At 39.8% G+C, this 24,975-nt stretch overlaps 1 protein-coding gene across 4 annotated transcripts in view; it reads right to left on the reverse strand.

Annotated features, from left to right (window-relative positions):
• Positions 1–24,975, reverse strand: part of INPP5F (inositol polyphosphate-5-phosphatase F) — a 92,426-nt gene that overhangs the window by 62,149 nt on the left and 5,302 nt on the right. For 3 of the 4 annotated variants that reach the window (XM_030839396.3, XM_060286670.2, XM_060286668.2), the window contains exon 2: positions 10,630–10,710. In XM_030839396.3, the coding sequence (XP_030695256.1) occupies positions 10,630–10,710 (81 nt within the window). Of the gene's footprint in view, positions 1–10,629; positions 10,711–24,975 lie in introns of those variants that run through there. The other variant, XM_060286671.1, reaches the window with a different exon arrangement.

Raw genomic sequence — 24,975 nt, forward strand, 5'->3', positions numbered from 1 at the left:
GCCTCTTCTCTTTATGGAGTAAAAAAACTTTTAATATCACTGCCATAGGGATCATTGAGGGAAACAACTAGAGTTTAAGAACAAATTCATTTATAACTAGAAAATGGAACGATCGTGAAACAGAATAGGCAAGTTGGCTTGCCTCTAAAGTTTCTCTCTGCCTGAGGATATAAAAATCTGCCAGTTAGAGGTACGCTCAGAACTAGGCAGCATGCTTATCTGATGACCCTTGAGAGAGCTCAGAACTATGGGGCAACTTCACGTGTCCAGTTCAAGTACTGCTCCTACCGGGGAGGTGGAACCATCTGCACCAAGGAGATTGGAGCTCAGATCAGGGACAAGGGAGGTGATGGAAAATTCTGAAGCATAAAGTAATGGAGCAGGCTGAGGGGAGCAAAGAGAGGAGGGAAGGGTCATTCAGCACCGAGGTACCTGGGAAGAGAGTAAAAGGAAGAGGGAAGCAAAAACCAGAGACAAGAAGATGCCAAAGAAAGGAACCAATTGTACCACTTAGCTGCCTGCTTCCAAGACCCAAAGCTATTAACAGAATAGGTCAGCTAAACTACAATTAAAGAATCTTTTAAGGATTAACCAGGAACCTAGTCACCAATGTAAATCTTACCTCCAAAATAAGGAGTTCTGAGACCCTCATGAATGAAAAAGCGAATATAAAATGACTGTTTTTAAATTACATTGTAGATTATTTGGTAGAAATGTTATGTTATGAATAATACTGTTTCTTTCTTTTTTTTTTTTTTGGCTGAGTTGGGTTTTCGTTGCTGCCCGCGGGCTTTCTCTAGTTGCGGCGGGGTGCGGGGGGCTACACTTCAATGCAGTGCGTGGACTTCTCATTGTGGTGGCTTCTCTTGATGCAGAGCACAGGCTCTAGGCGTGTGGGCTTCAGTAGTTGTGGCTCACGGGCTCTAGAGTGCAGGCTCAGTCATGGCACACGGGCTTAGTTGCTCTGCGGCATGTGGGATCTTCCCTGACCAGGGATTGAACCTGTGTCCCCTGCATTGGCAGGTGGATTCTTAACCACTGCGCCACCAGGGAAGTCCCAAATAACACTGTTTCTTTAAAATACTTCCTTCAAATCAACTTTAGTACGTGAAAAAAAGTCACCTTTGTTACCAAAAGGTAGATTACTTAATTTTTAAATTAAGTTAAAATCAGAAGTAATGACAACAGGATACAACAAAAGCTATTCTCTGACTTAAATATTTTCAATGGCTTTATTGAGATATAATTCATATACCTTAAAATTCACTCATTTTAAGTATAACAAGTCAATGATTCTGAAGAATTTAGAGTTGTACAACCATCATCGCAATCCTTACATGTTTTTATTATATGAGTTGTCAGTAGACAATAAAACAATCCACTTCTCTCAAGTGCAACTGTACGCAGACAATTGAACTTGTATTTAAACAGAAGCACTATCTAAAGACCGTGCCTGAGAAGCAGGGCTCCAGCAGAGGCTGAGAGCTCTGCAGGGACCCTGTCAGGCTTCTCTTCCTTTTTCTCCAGTGCCCTTGAGCAGTGGGGTTTTCTAATGGCTTTTTAGGAAACTACTAAGGCAACGCTGGTGACACTCCATTCATTAAACACTAAAGTATAAAAATATTTCATGTCTTTGAGTGTCATAGCAAGGTCTCCACTGACAGCCACGGACCAAACTCAAACTTTTTAAATCATACTCATAATACACTTTAGCATTTTAATGATCGAGATACCCTCACCACTTTAAAAGTGAAGAAACAGCAGATGGTGTGTACTACTTGAATGAATGGGAGCGACTTGAGTGAACTGTGTCTGTAGCTGCTCAATACTAGGAGTAGTAATTCACTTAATTACTACTAACCTAAGAGCCTCTATTGCTAAATTAATCAGGATTCCTGACAATTCTCTCTTCAAACTATTTCTGAATATACTGTAGGAAAAATACTTTTGCATTTTATATTCAGATATTTCTTACCCTAACGAGCTTATCCTCTTCTCAGTCTTCAAAACACGTATCCCCCGGGGATACGTTCCAGGACCCCAAGTGGATGCCTGAACCCACAGGTAGAACCGAGCCCTATATATACATTCTTTCTTGAACACTGGGATCATTACTAAGTAAAATAAGCATCACTTGAACACAGCACTGTGATACCTCAACAGTCGATCTGATAACTGACTAAGTGACTAATGGGCTGATAGCATACAGTGTGGATAAGCTGGACAAAGGGATGATTCACATCCCAGGCAGGAGGAAGCAGAACAGTGAGATTTCATCACACCGCTCGGGATGGCGTGCAATTTAAAACTTATGAATTGTTTGGAATTTTCCATTTAATATTTTCGGACCATGGCTGACCGCAGGTAACTGAAACTTTGGAAAGTGAAACCACAGATAAGGGGGGGACTACTGGAGATTTTAATTTAAAGAGTTTTTGTAATCCATTTACAGCCTCCAGCCTCGAGCAATCTCTTCCTGGCTCTGTGATGATACAGCTGTCTCCTGGATGGAAGGCATCCCTAAGGAAGTGGTGTTTGGGTTGAGGCCTGAAATATTAGTATGATAATCTGGACAGGGCCAAGGTGAGGGGTGGGGAATGAGAGGAAAGTAGTCGTTGGCAGAGTTAGCAGCTGTGCAAAAAGACTCCCGTGATTGAGAAAACACATTTCAGTCCTCAACTCAGACATCACTTCCTCAGGGATGCCTTCCATCCAGGAGCCCCCGCTACCACCAGTCAGGCCCCTCTGCTATGTGCTTCACAACATCCTACATTTTTCTTCTTCAGAAGCTTATGTTTAATGATAAAATTCTGATGGGGTAATTAATGTCTATCTCTTGGCTTCGATTCTATGCTCCTGGAAGCTTTGAATTTTGTTCATCCTGCAGCCCCCAGCACATAATAGGCACTCCGTCAATATTTATTAAATAACTATTTGTTGAATATTTTTGAATAGCCACTGCACAGGGGGACACAGCAGTGAGCAAAACACACATAGCCCCTGTCTTGGAGCTTATACCCTGGGGAAGGAGGATGGGTGGAAGAGGACAAACGAAAAAGAAGAAAACAAAAAATTAATGTGTAATTACAACTGTGGTAAGAGTCTGACTATCATCCTTACTCCCCCCTGGACACTACAAGGAATAGAAGACAATGATTTTTCATGAAGCTTTGCTTTTCCTTCATCTATTTAGCACATTACATGTCCCTTCTACTTTCTGTTCCTCATCTTAATAAATCCCAAGTGATCAAACCAAAGTCAGACACCTTCAGGTTGTCAAAAATAGGCTGCATCAGACCCTGGCTGAAAGTCCACCTGCCTGCATATGTCTGGGGAAGACATCTTCCAAACTGAAGAAAGGCTAATGGTTCTAAATTGTTGTTTTCTAGGCACCAGGGTTAATAGAACAATTTTGGGGACAGAGCTTGCTAAAAGGAAGGGCAATTATCAGCAAAGGATACCACAACCAAATAATACTTTTAAATTCTTCCAACACACATTTTTCTAAAGGGGCAGATGGATTATAAAATATAACCTTCACTAATGCTACTAATATTTCACTTCTAAAAACATTACTTTTTATAATCCCCACCATGTCACCTTTTAGTGACATGTTAGTGTCATTAGTTTCAGTAAACATTAATATTATTGGAAAAAAAAGTCTAAGTTTAAAATTTGTTCAAAATTGTATAGCTAGAACTTAAGTGGTTCTCTAGTGATATACGTGACACCTCTAAGTTACCTTTAAAACTAAGGAAAAACTAGTAATAGCCAGCATCTATTGAATGCCTACTATTAACAGGAGCTATGCTAAGCACTTCATGTAAGTTTTATTAACTCTTACAATAAACATATCTAGGAGGTGTCATCATCTTTGTCTTATAGTTGGCAACTGAGGCTTGGATGAAGTAACCTGATCCAAGGCAACTGTGTGATCTTACGGTTAGTCCACTGCTGGGGCCAGTGCCTACTCAGTGACATTTGGGGAATGGCCTATTCCACTGTAAAACAAAGGGTCAGAAGCAATGGGGGGAATTCTCTTTGACATGCTTTTGCAGTGAGTTTTCCAGTGAATGTTAGGTTCCTGTTAAGGGCTGAATTATGTTCCCTTAAAATTCATATGTTTGAATCCTAACCCCCAGTGCCTCAGAATGTGACCCTATTCTAAAAAGTGGGATCTTTAAAGGTGTAAGTAAGTTAAATGAGGTCATTAGGGAGGGCTCTAATCCAATACGACTGGTGTCCTTATAAGAGGAAATTTGAAGACAGACACTACACAGAGAGAAGACAATGTGAAGATGATGTGAAGAAACAAGGAGAAGACAGCCATCTACAAGCCAACGAAAGAGATCTCAGAAGAAATCAACCCTGATGAAACCTTGATCTTAGACTTCAAGCCTCCAGAACTGCAAGAAAATAAATTTCTATTTAAGCCCCCCAGTCTGTGGAACTTTGCTGCAGCAGCCCTAGCCAACTACTAACGGTTCCTAAGTCACGACTGCTTACATCCCATGAGCTTGATGACAGTCATGGCTCACCCACGCCGTTTTTAGACTGTCAATGACAACTATTCAAGTAAACTTATGTTCCCATCTCACTAGGCAAGAAAATTCGTGCATTAATATGTAGAGACTAAGTAGGAGGGAAACAGCAGTGAGAAAAAGTTTAAGTACAGACATTTTATTCCCCTCATCTTCTACCCCCAGAAGGTAAGATGCCCCCGTAGGAAAATGCACATGGAGTGATTATCTCCGTTACAACACATACCAGGAACACACTGCCCATCGGCCAAGGTGGTAGTGTGATCAGAGCAAGAGCTTTAATGGGACACAGGGAGGGGAGGAGACGAGGCATGCCCAGGACAAAGGATGAAGAAAGAGAAGGTGACAAGAGTAAGATGGATGCTCAGGGGGTGGGAGCTGGGGGTGGACTGATACACAGGGTGCGGCTGCAGTTCTCTTGTGGGTGAGGGGAAGAACAGCAGGGGGCCCAGAAAAAACTTTCCTTTGCTTCCTCCCCACACCCTTTCTTAACAGCCAAACCTTAGAAGTGATGGGGCAGGAGGAAGAAAAAAGAAAAAAAAAAAAAAAAAGGGACAGGTTAGGAGAGTGAAAAACTGAGACACTCTCCCTGCCCTTCTTTACTTCTTTTTAGTATTTTTTTCTCTAGTTCACTCTATTCCCCACCTTTCCCTCTTCCAAAATATCCTATATAACAGATATCTACACTGCCTACCAACTTCTTGTTTTTGGTCCAAAGAAAGGCACGTGGTGCAAGGAGAGAAAGTGCATGTAAACGGGCTGACCACAGGAACTGCCCACACCTCCGCTACCTCCTAATGACCATACTTTGACTGCATCAAACTCATCAGCCAGTAACATATTTGTACATTGCTTGTAGGAAATGACTTTGGGTTGTCTGCCAAGGACAAACCCTCCTGCTTTGCTTGCCTGTCCCGCTTAGAGCAGTGGGCATGTTTGAACTTTGTGACCAGGGACGGTCCCTGGCTCAAGGTAAGCCAAAAAGTCTCTTCCGTAGGGGTCTGAACTAGATGGCTAGTCAGTCTCCAGGAGTTGTAGGGAACATCAGATGTTGGTTGGCTTGAGGGCTGAGGTTGGTTTGAGTACCACATAAATGCATAAATTCTGTCCCATGTAACACAGAAACAGAGACAGCCAAAAGAAGAGAAGACTGTAGGAGCTGTACAGGGGGAAGTGGTGGTCAGATACCACCTGCCACAAAAGTAATCTCAGATCCTGAACAAATCCATTTCTTGGTTTTGTTCCCTTGAATTCCTAATAAAAATTTGTTTGCATAAACTGATAGGTTTGTATTTGCAACCAAAGAATTGATGAAATAGTGATAATTTACTAAGCACCTTTAGGTATATTATCTTATTTGAGATTCACAATACCCTAAGGAAAAAAAGTGGGCAGTTAGTTTTACTCTTGTTTTACAGTTTATAAAGTAGAGGCTCTGGGGCATTGTGGCCCCCAATGAACCAGCCTCCTGGGATGGAAACCCTTGTGAAGCCCCTTCCCACGTTAGTTCTATGTTTGGATGTGTGACCTCCTTAGACCAATGGGATATTAGCAAGCTCAGTGACCCAAGCAGAGGCTTGATAAGCCCTTATACATTGGAACTTGTCGTCTTAGCACCCTGAAAGGATGCTAAGGTATCCAGGAGAGACAGGCCCCAAGGAGAGGCCTTGTGAGATGAGACACGTGGACAGAGATGCCACATGAAGGAAAACTGAGATGCCCCCAGGCAAACCCCCAGCTGAATGTTGCCACATGGATGACCCCAGCCAACAGAAGAAAAGGGCAGAAGAGCCGCGTGGCTGACCCATAGAATCGTGAGCTATTATACGTTGTTGTTTTAAGGCGTTAACTTTTGGGACAGCTTTTACACAGCAACAGATGAAACAGATGTTATGTAACTTCTCCTATATCTGAAAGCTAATAAATACAGCCTGAATTCAGGTCTCTTGACTCATGTCAGTGATTTATTCACTGTTTCAAGATATAACTGAAATTGGAGAAAAATAACTCCAAAGTTTCATAAGCTTCACTTAAACAATAGAAAATGAATTTTAGCTCAGAACATTCAACTGTGAAATTATCCTGTCAGCATATAAATGAATTAAAGATATACGTATGTAAATGTGGACAGGTAGGAGAGTGTGACTAAAATACTTAGCATGTTACACAATGTCTAATGCTTTTCTCCTTTGTATTGAAAGAATTTTAAAACTACCAAAGACAGAACGTACAATAATGCTCGCAGTGGTATTATTTCTAATGGCAAAAAAACAAACAACAATGACAAAAATTACCCAATGACAGAAAAAAGGACAAATTATGATATATTCATGCAATAGTGAAAATAAGGAACTAAAGTTTCCTATATCAACGTGGATAAATCACAAAGCATCAAGTTGTGGGAGTGGAGAGAAGTGGAAGAACACAAACAGCTTAATATCATTTATATAAAATTCCCCAAACACAAGGCTCAGCAACATATTGTCGAGGGATATGTGTGTAACAACAGCAATAATGAAAATCAAGGGACGAATAAGTACAATATTCAAAATCACAGACTCTCTTGAAGGGAAGAAGGCAGGAGAGGATATACTTGGAGAAAGGCAGTGAGGGCTCCAAAGACATTCGTCATGTTTCATTCCTTAATCTAGGTGGTAGATAAATGCAGCTTGTTTTTCAGCAAGCTGCATATCCGTGATAAATAGCTTTTCGTGTCTATAAAATAGATGACACATTTCAGAAAATAACCACAAGAATTAGCAAAAGAATATTAGACTGTCTCCGGCAATTTGTGCTTTATATCATCCAGAAATTACCTAGCTTCCAAACGCTCAGTAATTTTATTTTTAAAGCATTTTTAAAAGCACACTACAGAGGTAGCTACACTCCCAATAACACAGCAATAACAGCAAAGCTTCCTATAGCTCTTAACTCACATTAAAATTGCTACCAAAGGAAAAACAGATATTTAAATTTAGTGCTTAAAATATTTCATTCAGTCCTTTTCATGACTTTTTGGGACCTGCCTACGTAACACCTACCTTCTTACAAACAAAATTCCCTCTGAACTCAGCACAGGTGCCTGTTCTTCAAATGGAGGGCTTAGTGAATGATCTAGAGCTTCCATGAATTTGCCCGCCCTGGATACAGCTCCCGGAAAGGACTGCACTGTGTACTAACAGACCCATACTCCTCCCTGGCCAGAGTTGACTATATTAGGAATGGACAGCTAACCCAAAGCCAACCAGTCCCGGTCTGACACCTGCCTACCTCTCCAGCCTTGTTCTTACTGTCCTCTCCCTCAAAATCAGTGTGGTTGGTGTATCTTTCTGTCAGAGCACCTAACACAATTCACAAATAATTATACATTTATTTCAAGGATTACTCACTAATGTCTAACTTCCCTCTTAAACCATAAGCTCCGCTCATGGTGGGAACAGGTCAGTTATTGCTCATTATTGTATTGCACCGACTAGCACAGTTTCTGATACAATTCCTAAAAATAGGCATTTAATAGCTTGTGGGGTTTTTTTTAAGAGGAAGAAAGGATTTTAATATTATGCCTCCCTTTCTCTAAAGCTTTTTGGGCATCCCTTGGAGATACTGTGGATTCAGTTCCAGACCACTGCAATAAAGCAAATAAAATGAGTCACACAACATTTTTGGGTCTCCCAGTGTACAGTTGTTTACACTAAACTGTAGTCTATTAAGTGGACTGGCATTATGTCTAAAAAATGTACATACCTTAATTAAAAATACTTTCTGGGCTTCCCTGGTGGCGCAGTGGTTGAGAGTCCGCCTGCTGATGCTGGGGACACGGGTTCGTGCCCCGGTCCGGGAAGATCCCACATGACGCCGAGTGGCTGGGCCCGTGAGCCATGGCCGCTGAGCCTGCGCGTTCGGAGCCTGTGCTCCGCAATTGGAGAGGCCACAACAGTGAGAGGCCCGCGTACCGCAAAAAAAAAAAAAACTTGCTTGCTGAATATACAGCGGAGAAAAGACAGTCTCTTCAGCAAGTGGTGTTGGGAAAGCTGAACAGCCCACATAAATCAATGAAGTTAGAACACTCCCTCACACCATGCACAAAAATAAACTCAAAATGGCTTAAAGACTTAAATATAAGACATAACACCATAAAACTCCTACAAGAGAACACAGGCAAAGCATTCTGAAATAAATAGTACCAATGTTTTCTTAGGTCAGTCTCCCAAGGCAATAGAAATAAAAGCAAAAAGAAACAAATGGGACCTAATCCAAACCTATAAGCTTTTGCACAGCAAAGGAAACCAAAAACAAACAAACAGACAATCTACAGACTAGGAGAAAATCTTTGCAAACCATGTGACTGACAAGCGCTTAATTTCCAAAATATACAAACAGCTCATACAACTCAATGACAAAAGAACAAACAACCCAATCAAAAAATGGGCAAAAGACCTAAGTAGACATTTCTCCAAAGAAGACAAACAGACGGCCAACAGATACATGAAAAGATGCTCATCATCGCTAATTATTAGAGAAATGAAAATCAAAACTACAATGAGGTACCACCTCACACTGGTCAGAATGGCCATCATTAAAAAGTCTACAAATAGCAAACGTTGGAGAGGGTGTGGAAAAAAGGGAACCGTCCTATGCTGTTGGTGGGAATGTAAATTGGTGCAGTCACTATGGAAAACAGTATGGAGGTTCCCTAAAAAACTAGAGTTGCCACATGATCCAGAAATCCCACTCCTGGGCATATATTTGGAGAAAACTATAATTCAAAAAGATACATGCACCCCAATGTTCATAGCAGCACTATTTACAATAACCAAGACATGGAAACAACCTAAATGTCCATGAACAGATGAATGGATAATGAAGATGTGATACGTATATACATATATGATTATATATTTTTTTTAAAAAAAAAATCAATACAATGGAATATTACTCATCCGTAAAAAAAGAATGAAATAATGCCATTTGCAGCAACATGGACGGACCTAGAGATTATCATACTAAGTGAAGTAAGTCAGAAAGAGAAAGACAAATACCATATGATATCACTTATATGTGGAATCTAAAATATGACACAAGGGAATTCCCTGGTGGTCCCGTGGTTAGGACTCGGCGCTTTCACTGCCAGGTCCCAGGTTCAATTCCTGGTCAGAGAACTAAGATCCTGCAAGTTGCGTGGCGTGGCCGGAAAAAAAAAAAAAACTTATTTATGAAACAGAGAAAGACTCACAGACATAGAAAACAAACTTATGGTTACCAAAGGGAAAGGGGGAGGGGAGGGATAAATTAGGAGTTTGGGATTAGCAGATACAAACTACTATATATAAAATAGATAATCAACAAGGTCCTACTGTATAGCACAGAGAATTATATTCAATATCCTGTAATAAACCACAATGGAAAAGAATATGAAAAAGAATAAATACATACATGCATAACTGAATCACTTTGCTGTACACCAGAAAGTAACACAACACTGTAAATCAACTATATTTCAATTAAAAAAAAAACTTTATTGGGACTTCCCTGGCAGTCCAGTGGTTAAGACTCTATGCTTCCACTGCAGGGGGCGCAGGTTTGATCCCTGGTGGGGGAACTAAGGTACCACATGCCGCATGGCACAGCCAAAACAAACAAACAAGCAAAAAACAATAAAATACTTTCTTGCTAAAAACTGTTAACCATCATCTGAGCCTTCAGTGAGTTGTAGTAGTAACAAAGATCACTTATCACAGATCACCATAACAAATATAAAGTTTGAAATATTGCAAGAATTACCTAAATGTGACACAGAGACATGAAGTGAGCAAATGCTGCTGGAAAAACGGCACCAATATATTTGTTTGATGCCAGGTTGCCATAAACCTTCAATTTGTAAAAAAACGCAATATCTGCAAAGGACAATAAAATGAGGTATGCTTGTATTTTTGTTTCACTTATATGGAAATATACCCACTTTGGGCAGACCCAAAATTAAGGTAAAGGAATCAAAGCCATTACAGAATCTACATTTATCCTCAGAGAAGAAAATGTCATAGAATGCCACATTAAATTTGACAAGTTTAAGGAGTTTACAGAAACATACCTGAGTGAAGCTGAATTTTGCCAATAACACCTTCTACCAACCCCAGACAAATGGGATTCCAGGCAAGAAGTAGATCAGTAGCTAAAATAAAATAAGAAGCAATCATGAAAACATATTCATCAGAAAACATATTAAAACAGTATCTTTATAGAGAACAAACTAGTGGTTACCAGTGAGGAGAGGGAAGGGAGAAGGGGCAATATAAGGGTGAGGGAGTGGGAGGTACAAACTGTTGGGTGTAAGATAGACTCAAGGATGTATTTTACAACACGGTGAATACAGCCAATATTTTCTAATAACTGTAAATGGAAAGTAACTTTTTAAATTGTATAAAAATTTTTAAATTTTTAAAAAGAAATGTCACAGGAATGTCACAAGACGATTAAAAAAAAAAGGTATCTTTAGCAGTATATTAAAAAATGATCAGCTTTCCAAAAGAGCAGTTTTCAACACCCAGAACTGAATACATTACTATCGAGCACTTTGTGGACAGGTATTAATTCCGACCTGAATAAGCCTTCTAATATACGGACAGTTATGGGGAGATAACTGAAATTCTAAAACTCTACTCAGATGGGAGGCAGTACTCTGGCGCCCTGCAGTGGAGGAAGGAGGCTGGTACACTACAAGAGGGCAAACAAGAGGAGTTATCCAAGGTGCTGTCGCCATGGCCAGTCCCAGATCCAAAGACAAGGCCTGAGAAACCACCACAGAGATGTGCACTTACCTTTTCCCAAAGAAGCTAACACCAAGCAAAGAAACCCAGAAAGCAAGTGCTCTTTTATGTGACTTCTATGGAAAAAACAATAGGAATTGCTTCCATTTATACTGAGTGCCTAATATGTGCCAGGCATCAAATCAGGGTTCCTCATCTGAACCACAGAACAAGACAATGATTTGGATGACTGTTTTCTCAATTCTCCCAAGGACGGTACATAGTTTGTACCATTCTAGACACACAGAAGAGAAGCTAATTCATTACATGCAAAGGATGCCTGAGGACATTAGGGCATAATTCTGTTGTGGAACCCAGGCTACAAAAGGCTGTTATATCCATGGAGATAAAGGTAACATTAGTGGTGGTTCAATAGCAGGAAAAAATTAGCAAGAATGAAAACAGCATTTCTCTTAGCAGAAAATTTAAATTACATTTTAGTTATTACCATTTAAATTCTATTTTAATGAAATGTATAATCAATCTGTAACACATGTGGGTAATTACAGAAGAGTTTTTGACTATTGTATCTTGAACATCTCTGTTGTTAATGATACAGTCAATGGGAGGCAAAAAGAAGTTACCTTCTGTTTTTATTTCAAGAATTAAAGTAAAATAGGGAATTAATTTTTTTAAAGGCTGTTATACACATTATCATTTCTAACCCTAACAATTCTATGAGTTAGGTATTAGGAGTCCCAATTCACAGATGAGGAAATGGAGCCTTAGAAAAGTAAAGTGGCCATGTCATACAACGGATCAAGGGCAGAGCTGCAATTCAAAGCCAGGTCTGCATGACTCATGGCCTGTGCTCTTAACCATCCAACTACAGTGCCTCCCTCAGAATTTATATATGGAACTAATCAGTAAGACAATATTTACATTTTAAATAACATGCATTCTTATTATAAATACTGTATAAAATTGGAAAAAATATTTTATCACTTCCATCCCGCCACCCAGAGATAACATTATTTTGCTACATTTCACATATGTCTGTGTGCATATCCAACTGCAATATTGCAAACACAAGACTATATGTTAATTTTTCTTATACCATTTCGTATTTTCTCACATCTTTAAAATATTCTCCAAAATTATAACTTCATGGCTAATTTTCCACTTAAGGAAGCACTTCCTCACTCTTGGACATTTAAGTGATTTCCAATTTTTCTCTATTATAAACAATACTGTGATCAATGATGAACATTATGCAAATACTTTATTTCCCTAATTAATAGCTTTAGAACAGTTCCTAGGAATGAAATTAATAGGTGAAAACATTAAAAAAAAATGAAAGCTTTCAAATATTACCAAAGTGCTTTCTGCAAAGGTTATGCACCAAGTTAGATTTCTGCCAGAAGCATATGAAAATGCTTCTTATGCTTTGCCATCATTTAGAATTTCTTTTTAAATTTTGCTAATTTGATGGCATCCATTGCCTAAATGATGTTTATTTTCTTTTCATTGCTGGTAAGATTAAACATTTAATTATAAAACTGACTGCTTATGTTTCTTCTTCTATGATTTTCTTATTCATATCCTCTAACAATTTTTCTTTATGTTCCTTATTGATTTACGAATTCTTTTTATATTAAGAACATCAACTCTTTGACGTGTTTGTAAATATTTTCAGTTTTAAATTTTTATACAAATCTGTTTTTTCATTATTTTTTCGCTTATCATATTATCTAAGTTGTTCCTTACCCATTATCAATTATGTATTTATTAATTTTACCTCTTTGTTAATTTATAAAAATCTAACTCTAACTCTGGAATTCATGTTGGTGTACAAACTAAAAGTACCCTGATTTCTTTTCAAATAACCAGAATCCCTGTCAGGCAGGCCAAATCTCAGCATCTGCCAACACAGGTGCCCCTGCTAAGGAAACAGCTCCAGCTACTCATAACCCCACCCTGACTTCAGATGAACAACCACAGTTTTAAGACTCTATCCCTTGGGTTTTAGATGAGCTCTAGGAATATGGAGGAGGATGAAAAAGTTAGAGCTAAAACAGTCATGGACAGTTACATAGAGGAAGTGGAACTTCAAGCATAAGGAAATCAGAAAGAAAAATAATGCAGCGGAAAGAAAGTACAAGGTTTGTTTTGGAAACTGTCCCTTCACTGGGGAAACACTTATCAAGTACCTTCCAAGAACCAGGCACTGTTATCAGGCTAAGATATAAAAATAAAGGAGCAAACAGTATAGATCAGAAGACCAATGAGTATCGTTAGTATGGTGGAGATCTTTATTGATAAGACTGGAAAAAGTAAACTGAGGCCAATAAGGAGAGACCTGAATAAAAGACTAATGAGCCTTACTTCCTGGAGGCCTTGGCAGGCAGACAATGACAAAAGTAAAACAAGACTGCAGCCAGGGATTAGGTGACAGCACTGAACGGGGGTGGAGACTGCGAGCAGGAAAAGGAGCTAGAAGGTTATTTATCACAAGAGCCTTGGCTTGAAAGGATATGGTAGCCTGGGGAGCAGGGTGGGCAGTAGGTGAAGAATGTACAAAAGGAGATTAACATGAAACACCCCAAAGGAAGCTACACAAAGGACAGGAAGAGGGTGAATTTTGAAATGACAGTGAAACGTCTATCTTCTCTTGAGAGGGATAAGATGAGGACATAGTTGAGTAAGAAGGAGGAAGGAAGAAAAAGCAGGCTATACAGCAGCAGGAGAAAAGGTGGGCGAGAACCTCCTAACTCAGTAATACCCTTTTGCACCTTTGGCATTTTGAACCATGTGACTATAGCAGCCATTCAAGAAAATTAAAATTTCACTTAAAAAAAAAACTATAAAGATGACTAAGTTTTGCGGTCTAACGACTAAAAATAATAGTCACTGGGACTTCCCTGGTGGTCCAGTGGTTGAGACTCTGCGCTCCCAATGCAGGGGGGCCAGGTTCGACCCCTGGTCAGGGAACTAGATCCCGCGTGATGCAACTAAAAAAAAAAAAGATCCCGCGTGCCGCAACTAAGACCCGGCACACATAAAGAAATAAATAAATAAAAATAAAAATAATAGCCACTAATAATCTTTGAGGTTATTTGAGAGAGAACTAGTTAGGCCATTAAGACTGAGTTCATGATAGGGTGGTCAAGGAGAAATGTCTAGGCATAAAAACCAGGAGCTATTTAAGGAGGAAAAGAAAACAAAATGAAATCAAAAGTACAGGTGTAAAAGTTAACCTAGGAAATGAAAGATATTACTTTCTTCTAAGTCTAGAAGAAAAGATGAAAAGGCTAAATATAGAAATGGAGATGAGAAGCAGATGCATGTATCGTATGGCCTTGACTCAGTAAAAATAGGAGTCAAAGTCATCTTTGCTTTAGCGGGGGAAGGACAAGAGGCAGAACAAGAGGAGTACCACACGCTTGGTGTGGGGAGGGGAATCCAGAAAGCCAGTTTGCAAATGTTCTGTGTGTACTTGAAAAGCACGTATATTTTCTTAGTGTTTTCAAGAAAAAGGGTGTCAATTCAATCCGTTGGTGGGTCATTATATCAATTTTGTACAACGAGACCAGCACTAACAGCAAAGAAACAGAAAAGAGAAAAACTGTACCATGTAAGGGGAAACACTTCACAAAACTCTTGCTTCTGAAGTTATAGGTATATACATATATGTCTGTTCAAGTCATGCTTTTAAAAGTATTTCTTACTTCAAACATTTGAATACACTATTCAACTCTGGGGTGAGGGCTCATTATCAACTTTATTAATTATTTTATTCAACTGCTCTATGTACTTGCTAATGTTTTGACTGCTTAGCCTAATACTTTGACAGGGTTCTTTTTTTTTTTAAATCTCATGCTTTGTGTACTCTTCCTTCTTAATTTTTGCCTCATATTTTTTCAGACTATGTTGTCAGGCACATACAGATTCAGGATTATTATATCTTCCTGGTGAATTGCTCCATTTATCAGGATGTAATAACTGCCTTTATTTCAAATAATGCTCTTTGCCCTAAAGTCTAGTTTGTCTAACATTGATATTGTAAAAGAAATACATTAGGCATGAAAAAAATACATACAACATAGAACATTGTTAATCCAGTCATATGTCTTCTCCGACCCCCCAGAGCCTGAGAAACAAAGTCCAAATTCCTTGGAAAGGCTCTCAAGGCCCAGCGTGGGCTCCTCCTGTCTACCCTCCTCCCGCCTCCCCACCCCAGCATCCTTGTCTTCCTACAGTCATCCAGAAGTGTGCACAGGCTGGGCCTGGAATGCTGCTCCCCACCCACTTCGGCATGCTGTTCATTCCAGACTCAGAACAAGGGTCACTGGTGTTCCCTGACACATTCCCCATTCCACTCACCCAGCAGAACTGATCGGGTTCTCTTTTGTGATCCCCCTGAACCCTGCTCGTATACGCATCGTGGCATCTCATTTTGGTTTAATGCACCTAATTACTGACTTGCCTGTCTCCCTGACTGAACAGGAAGCTCATCAAGAACAGAAAATTCATGGAGACCTGATCTCATTTAGCTTTATGTCCCAAGTGCATGATATACAGCAGGCTCCAAATGCTGAACAGACAAATGAACGAACGACACAGAATGCAGAAGCAGGCTGGAGTCAGCTAATTTGCACTGAATCACATTAGAAGGGTTCAGTATTTGAACTAACAAAGTTAAAGTCATCTGCTCTATTTCAAATAAAGATATCATGGCTGGCAGAGGTAAAGTGTCCAATATTAACTACACAGCTTGTTAAAATCAAAACCCCATATCCCACTCTCAGTCCAGGGCTCTATCCTACCTCTAACACCATAAGTTTCCCTACCATGTGTAACTACTCAGACATAATACTCTCATTTTAAGTTCGTATGGGGCTTTCAGCTCACCACCATCATTCCAGCCACACAAGCCAGAACCTGGGAGACATTCAAAATGCTTTCTTCCTGGGAGTTCCCTGGTGACCTAGTGGTTAGGATTCCGGATTTTCACTGCTGTGGCGTGGGTTCAGTCCCTGGTTGGGGAACTGAGATCCCACAAGCTGCATGATGAGGCCAAAAAAAAAAAACAGCTTTCTTCCTCACCAGTCCTGTTGATTCTACCTCCTCATATCTGATGAATGTTTCACTTCTCTCCATCCCCGTGGCCACTATCCTTGTCCAGAGCCAAGACCTCCTCCATCTAGATCATGAGAAAAGCCCTGGGCAGGCCCACATGCAGCAGACTGTATAACACATAACAGGCACTTAAGTATTTACTGAATGCAAGGAGGACTCTAAACGGTTTGGTACTGTAAGCCCTTAAGGTAAAAGGCAGGAAGCTGTAAGAATGAGGCTGAAAAACCAAACAGGGACCAACTCAGGAGGCCCACAGGCAGTAAATTCAGGAGACATTCCCTCCAGAGAGGGCAGATTTGCATTTGAGATTGAACACTGGGGCTAGTATGCAGAGGATGGATGGGAGAAGGCAAGCCTAAAGCCAGAGATCCAGGTGACAGGAGTGTGCATGAGGGTGACCTGGTTCCAAATCTGCAACTGTAAGGCTGGACAGAGTCAAGAGATTCTGAGTGACATGGGCACAGCCTGCGTTCCATGTCCTGAGTGAAAAGTCCCAGCTCTACTGCAGTCTTGGAACCCCTTTCAACTTCAGGTCCCTCTTTCATAAGCGGGAATTCCATCTAACTTGCAGGATTTTTATGAGGATTAAATGGAAGAATTATGTGAAAGTACCCAGCACAATGCCTGGCACATAAATGTTCAATAACTTTTACCTCAAGTTGGGAAAGGTATATGCATTTAAAATTCCAGGTTCCTAGCACTCACTAAATCTCTCTACAGATTTTTATTTCAAGGGTCTACATACGGCTTTTTATTTAAAAAGGAAAGGATAAAAAAGGAAAAACCCAACTTCAATTGTTTTTTACATTAAATCTTAAGGCCATAATCCCTAAAAGCCTTCTGAGAATAATAAATGTTTTATGAAAATATCTCAATGCTTAGATATGCCCCCAAAATTCTGTTTCTTCAGAATGTGAAACAGATACAGGGCTCTGATGCAGCTCAAAATTAGGCACGCAGAAAGAGTCCTAGCAACCCAATTCAGGTCCAAATGGCAAATCAAGCATAACTGCCAGCTTCCTCCCCCCCTCTAAAGTCCCCTACACTGGAGAGGGGAAATTTAGAAGCAGTAGAGTCTAAATGAAGGTTAAAATATACTTGGGAAAAAGACACAGACATCAGTAGACTTTAGTTATATACATGAAAATAAGTACTAGGGTCCTAAGTTTTGAGAAACCATAGAAGAACAAAAAACAGAATGGGTAGCTTTTAATCAGCAACAGAAAGACATCTGATAAAAATTCATACCATCCAGAAGATTAAAAAAATTTTAAAGTAAAAATAAAATTCATACCATCCTACGGAACACAGTAAAAGGTGATAGAACAAAAAAACTGAGAAAAGCACAATAAATGGAAAACATGAATAAAAGGTGAAAATAACTCATAATATATTAATAATTATAATAAACGTAAAGTTTCAACTTACAATTAAAAGACAGACTATTAAGTCTCGACTCTTCTATCGGTTTATTTAATTCTAGGCCTATTTTGTTTACCACTGTATGCCTGCAGCCTAGCACAGTGTCTGACACACAACAGGGACTCATTCAATAGTTACTGAACCAAACCATAAACGATGAGCATGTGATTTCTCACAATGAAAGACTTAACTAAAAATTCTGGGAAACTTTAAATTATCTTAAAATCTCTTAGCAGGTGTCCACAGCTTCTCACACCAATATAGCGAGAAGCCAGTGGAGGAAGGCCTGAAATAGGCTATATATAACGGGCACAAGAATGGAGGCTGAGTGTGTCTTTTTGAGCCACTACGACTTTATGCCTGGTACAGTTCCTGGCACACAACAGACACTTCAAAATATGTGTGTGTGTATTTTTTAATCTGTTACTCTTCATTAAGGAGATAAAAATAAATAAAAGCATTAGCAGACTGTTTGTATAGAGGACATGTATGAACCATACTGGTCTCGGCATATGTAGCAACTATGCTTAGTAATGGACACTCTGTCACCATTATTAATGCCTACTCCGGAGGCAGAAGGCATTGGAATGGCAGGGAAAACGGCCAGTGGGCTTGTCCCTTCCTTCCACAAAGAAAAGCCATGTAATTGATCTGCTCCAACAAACATACTGCTTTCTAATCCTTCCTTCGAAAGGTATATTCCAATGTGGCACACAATTTCAAAAGAGAAACATTTGAAGTTTGCAAATAGGTTTTAAAATTTAGGATTATCAACGTTATCTAGTAAAGAGTAGAGCTGCTTACAAATTACAAAAGCATAGTATTTTAGAAATAATGCCAAATTTTAATTAGTGAAACCATTAAAGTAACATACACCCAAAGACATAAGTAGTTTGTCATAAGCTCAATTGTTTGACCCATTAGGTCAACATTTCCACTCTTATTTCAGATCCATTTGGCAGGACATGGCTTCTATTTTCATATGCCCTCTTCTTCCTGGTACACAGAAAACAAGTGATTAAGTACTGTGTGCCTGCAGAGAGCATGACTCACTCATTCCAAGAGCCCAGAGTGATGGTGCTCCCTCAGCCCAAGAACAAGCCTGGGTTTTGCACAGCTGCTGAAGTTTACAGGCAGTTTCACTTGTGTCAAAAAAAAAAAAAAAAAGGTGCTAGTGTATGCATACATAATCAGACCCAAGTTTCATTTCCTGCTAAAGACAAAAGGACATTATTGCTCTGAAAAGACAATTACCAACACCAAAGTCAAACAGATGAGGAAAAGGGTTCTACAATGAGGAACTAAAAGTTCCAATGGTTAGCTCATCCATACTTAAATTCTCAAAATTTAATTAGGCCAGAAAAAAAGGTTAAGGAATAATTTGATTCAGATGCCATCTTATAAATGCAAAATTTGATACATGTTTCTCTGAACTCTCTAATAGTAATTATTTTCCAGCATTCAGCAAGCTAAAGAGCTAATCCACTTTAGAAGTTCTAGCAGCTGCTGCTTTCCCAGTGTGAACTCCAGCTCAACGGTCCTGGATCCCGGCGGCTCAATATCACCATCTGGGAGCTGTACAAATACTGATGCCTGGGCCCCATCCTCGAGAGTCTGACTGTTGGGTTACGGTGGGACCCAGGCACAGGTATTTTGTAAATTTCCCCCAGGTGATTCTAACGTACACCCAGGTTGAGAATTACAGGTCGAAGTGATTATAGGTTACTAGTTGGAACTTGCATTAGTAGCTTTAGTTTTATCCTACCTGGGTGATTCAAAGATGACGCCTGTGCCGTGGACAGCTTGAAACTCTTTCATGTAATTAAGAACCATAAACTGAATAAAGAGCTCATAATATATAGTGAATAAGCAAAAAGTTGGTGTAAGCTACTATAAAAAAATACGTTTAAAAAAATAACCCTAAGGGCAAAAAAAAACAACCACCAAAAAACCCTAAGACTAGTTAAAAGATGAGATATACTACCTAGGAATGGGATCCTAAGAATTTCTAGACTTTTCTATTAAAACTGGGATCTGGCTTCCCTGGTGGCGCAGTGGTTGAGAGTCCGCCTGCCTATGAAGGGTACACGGGTTCGCGCCCCGGTCCGGGAAGATCCCACATGCCGCAGAGCGGCTAGGGCCCGTGAGCCATGGCCGCTAAGCCTGCGCGTCCAGAGCCTGTGCTCCGCAACGGGAGAGGCCACAACAGTGAGAGGCCAGTGTACCGCAAAAACAAAACAAAACAAAAAAAAACTGGGATCTAATTACAGTGCAGCATGAAGGATATTAGAAATTGTTTTTTGGGCAGAAGACCTAAATAGACATATCTCCAAAGAAGACATACAGATGGCCAATAGGAACATGAAAAGATGCTCAACATCACTAATTATGAGAGAAATGCAAATCAAAACTACAATGAGGTACCACCTCACCCTGGTCAGAATGGCCATCATTAAAAAGTCTACAAATAACAAATGTTGGACAGGGTGTGGAGAAAAGGGAACCCTCCTACACTGTTGATGGGAATGTAGATTGGTGCAGCCATTATGGAAAACAGTATGGAGGTTCCTCAGAAAACTAAAAATAGAGTTGCCATATGAGCTAGCAATCCACTCCTGGGCATATACCCAGACAAAACTATAATTCAAAAGGATACATACACCCCTATGTTCACAGCAGCACTATTTACAATAGCCAAGACATGGAAACAACCTGAATGTCCACTGACAGATGAATGTATAAAGAAGATGTGGTATATATATACATAACAGATTACTCAGCCATAAAAGAATGAAATAAAGCCATTTGCAGCAATATGAATGGACTTAGAGATTATCATACTAAGTGAAGTAAGTCAGAAAGAAAAAGACAAATACCCTATGATATCACATATATGGAATCTAAAATACAACACAAATGAACATATCTATGAAACAGAAACAGACAGACATAGAGAACAGACTTGTGGTTGCCAAGGGAGAGCGGGTTGGGGAGAAGGAAGGATTGGGAGTGTGCGATTAGCAGATGCAAACTAATATACATAAGATGGATAAACAACAAGGTCCTACTGTATAGCACAGGGAACTATATTCAATATCCTGTGATAGGACTTCCCTGGTGACACAGCGGTTAAGAATCCGCCTGCCAATGCAGGGGACACGGGTTCAATCCCTGGTTGGGGAAGACCCCACATGCCGCGGAGCAACTAAGCCCGTGTGCCACAACTACTGAGCCTGCACTCTAGAGCCTGTGAGCCACACTACTGAGGCCGTGTGCCTAGAGCCCGTGCTCGCAACAAGAGAAGCCACGGCAATGAGAAGCCCGTGCACAGCAACAGAGTAGCCCCCGCTCACCACAACTAGAGAAAGCCCATGTGCAGCAACAAAGACCCAACGCAGGGACTTCCCTTGTGGCTCAGTGGTTAAGAATCTGCCTGCCAACGCAGGGGACACGGGTTTGATCCCTGGTTCAGGAAGATCCCACATGCCACGGAGCAACTGAGCCCTTGCGCCACAACTGCCGGGCCTGCACTCTAGAGCCCGCCAGCCACAAGTAGTGAAGCCACGTGCCTAGAGCCTGTGCTCCGCAACAAGAGAATCCACTGCAATGAGTGGCCCGCGCACGGCAACGAAGAGTAGCCCCCGCTCAACACAACTAGAGAAAGCCCGCACAGCAACGAAGACCCAATGCAGCCATAAATTAATTAATTAATTTTTAAAAAAAGACCCAACGGCAGCCAAAATAAATAAATCAATCTTTAGAAAAAGACAAGAGAAAGAAATAGGATTCTGAAAGCTAAATAAGAGCACAGGTGAGCTAACAGTTGGTATTTTCCTTAACTCATTGTAGAGCCGGTAACTGAGATGCATAAAATTAGCACTTCGAACATAAAATAGATGCAACCTTTGTCTCTGCTGGCGTTTAAATAATTTCCTAGCTTTTCCTGAAAACTCTGTTCAAAACTTACTCTCTTCCATCTAGGATCGTCTGTATAGTCATTCTGATACCATAGGTCCTTACCAACAAAAAGCTCTACCTTCAAACACACCATCAGGTCTAGGATCTGCCATTTTAATTGCCCTCAAATGTAGAACTGCTTCTAGATCAAACGAGGGCCACAGCAGAGTGTCCTGTGGGGTGGGAGGTACAGGGGAGAACCTGTACTATTTCAGTCTGGCCAGTTAGGCACTATTCATTCTCATGAACTTTTTTCTTTTTCTTTCTTTTTTTTTTTTTTTTGAGTACTTAATTAGAACCAAGGCACTGTGCATACAAAGTTATTTCTGGCAAGGCAAGGCAAAAATATATATATACCCATTAAAGTCCATTAGTCACACGGCCAGTTTCTTCCAGGACTTTCCACTCTTAAATAAGACAGAAACAATCACAGTCAATTACAGCTGGAAGGAACTTCAGAGAATCAAAAAGAAGAACACCTTTCTTCCCACTTCTTTATGAGGAAGAAAAACAGATTTTCACTACCTTGGGAAAAAACAGAGACTTTGAACTTCAAGACCCAGCTCAAATCTCCCACAGAACTCAGCTCTATCACAGTATCTGTCACTCTAGAATCCTCTGTATGCCTTTCCCTTGTTGGACCACTACCTGGGCTATAGGGTAGAGACAGTATTTTATCCATCTTTTTACCTTGGCACAATGCCTCGCAGACAGATCTTCAATAAATGTTTGTTGAAATAATAAATAAATGACTTCACAGAATTTCAGACTTAATATAATTTGGAAGGAGAAAGGAATAGAATACTAAATTAGTTGTCAGGGCGGAGGGCTGCTTCTTTGAGAAAAGGGAGTATTTGAAAGGTGCAAAGGGGGATAAATGCAATAGCTACTAGAGGTGAATCCTGGAAGTCAAGAAGAACAACTGCCCAGAGGGAGACTAGCAAACTAGAAACTCTGCCAAACTCTTTGGTCTACCCACCACAACTGTTCCCTGGGGGAGGGGAGGGTTATTATGCTGGAAATAGGGAGAAGAATGTTTATATCTGGCATAAAAGCAATGTATAATGACACCATGAAGCATCATTAATATTATACACGCAAACTACTAAAATTAAGAACACTGTGGCATGTTTAAAATGTCCCAACATTTCAGTTACATGTTAGAACTATTTCAAATTATGTATGTTGACCATTGCAGAAACTGGAATTTGAAGTTTAGTACAAGTAAAAAGAGGTTTCAAAGAATAATATTCATAAATTTTCATAAAGAAAAATTAATGTACTTTAAATGTATTTTTAAATATCTCACTATGAAGTTAAAGAAATTCAAGGTTAAATGTAAAAGAATCTGCAATTAAAATGAGGTAACTTAAAAAGAAAAAAACAACAGGGAACACTGACCTAAAATCAACCTGTACTTCCCTCAACAGCCTTACCAAAAAGTTGGCAGGAGTGGATGCTTTTTTGTGAATGAGAGCAGTTCCTTTAAGGGTCTCACAGCAACCAGAAAATGAGTCATCTTAACAGAGCATGGGATTTAATTAAGATACTACCAGTATGTGTTCTGATAGTACTATGATGCTAAATGTGCAGTGCTCACCCTCACTTTTTAAATACTACTTAAATATTACTTAATGTATTATCAACAGCTACTGCTAATAAAGTAATGTATTATTTCTCTATTTTGGTAAACATACTCTAATTCAAATATTCTTCTCAGCTCGTTTATGGTCATCTGACACATATGATTATAACTTAGCCCAGCTAATGAGTAATTTGTTACAGGTTCTATGAGATTGCTGTTACTTCTCAGGTTTGTGTTTGCAAGACTAGATTTTAAAAGTTTATATTTTAAAACATATTTGAACAGGAATAGAACAGTTTACAAAAAGGTTTACAGAGAGATAGTAATGCAGCTTATAAAGATCTAACACATTTAAATCTCCATAAAACCACATCAAGGTCAGACTATAGCTCTGAGAATGCACTGAATCAATACTATAGCCAAATTAGTTCGATTTTCCGATAGTCTAATATCTATCTGCAAATACATCAGCTAATTTTGTCATAAATCATAAGAACCAAAATCAGCCAACAATCTTTTTTTTTGTTGGCATAGGGCCAGTTAGAGAAAAATAAAAATGTCTTTGGGCCTCATTTATTTTCATTAAAAAAAGATTTATTGAATCCCACAGAATTAAAAGTTAGATTCCCCCGTTTCCTGAATAAAACGACAATGAGAAATTAGCACGTTTTTTAAAGTTGGTAAGAGATGCAGCGTTTTAGTCTTCTGTTCTTATGTTCTTCATTTAATCCTCCCAACAACCTCTTTGCTGCTCAAGGTACACAGAGTCAACCAGAAACTAGAATTATTTCAATTCATTCAATACAATTTTTACAGAAGACCTGCAGTGGGCCAGGTGCTAGGGATATAGTAATGAATCTACATCTCCTTCTCCCTGCTTGGGCTGAGTTAGGCTGGGCAGGTGGGATAAGGGGAAACCGTGCTGCTGGGCATCCTGGAGCAGCACCAAAGTAGCCATGTTCCAAAAAGACCAAGCTGTCAGGGCACCTTTGTTTCTGGCACCTGCATGCTCTGTCCTAAAGGCCTGGATACTGCCTCTCCTCTGAAGCCAGCCTTTGGCAAGTCCTGGCCTCTGCTGGCATGGCCAGAACACAAGCATCTAGGAATCAGCGATGCTACAAAGTCCCTCCCCTCTTCGGAAGTGGTTGCCCTGAAGACTTTTTCTCCTCCATTCCCTCTCTGCTTTATGTGCTCTGAAAGGATGTCTGTGAAACTGGATCTGGAACTGGATCTGGAACTCTTGCAAAGTTAGACTGAGAAGGCTTCAGGTTGCTCATCACTGGCTGAAATAGTTCCCATCCAGTACATATCAGTGTTTCTGCTCCAAGATCTTCCCTCTATATATTCCCTCCACAACCTGCAAATGTTCTAAAAACTTAAGAAGAGAAACCTTACAAACTGACCGTAACTGGAAAAACGAGTCAACCTATTATATAACGATATTCCCTGTAACTATATAACTAATTTTGCAAGAAAAGAGTGAGGACAGGTGAAAGGTCAAAGAACAAACCAATAGTCCCATCATCAGCCTTTTCATTCTACATAGATCCTTCCTCAACGTGCATACTTTGACATTTCAGAGGCTATT

Source organism: Globicephala melas, chromosome 16, assembly GCF_963455315.2.
Source record: "Globicephala melas chromosome 16, mGloMel1.2, whole genome shotgun sequence".
Classification (NCBI taxonomy): domain Eukaryota; kingdom Metazoa; phylum Chordata; class Mammalia; order Artiodactyla; family Delphinidae; genus Globicephala; species Globicephala melas.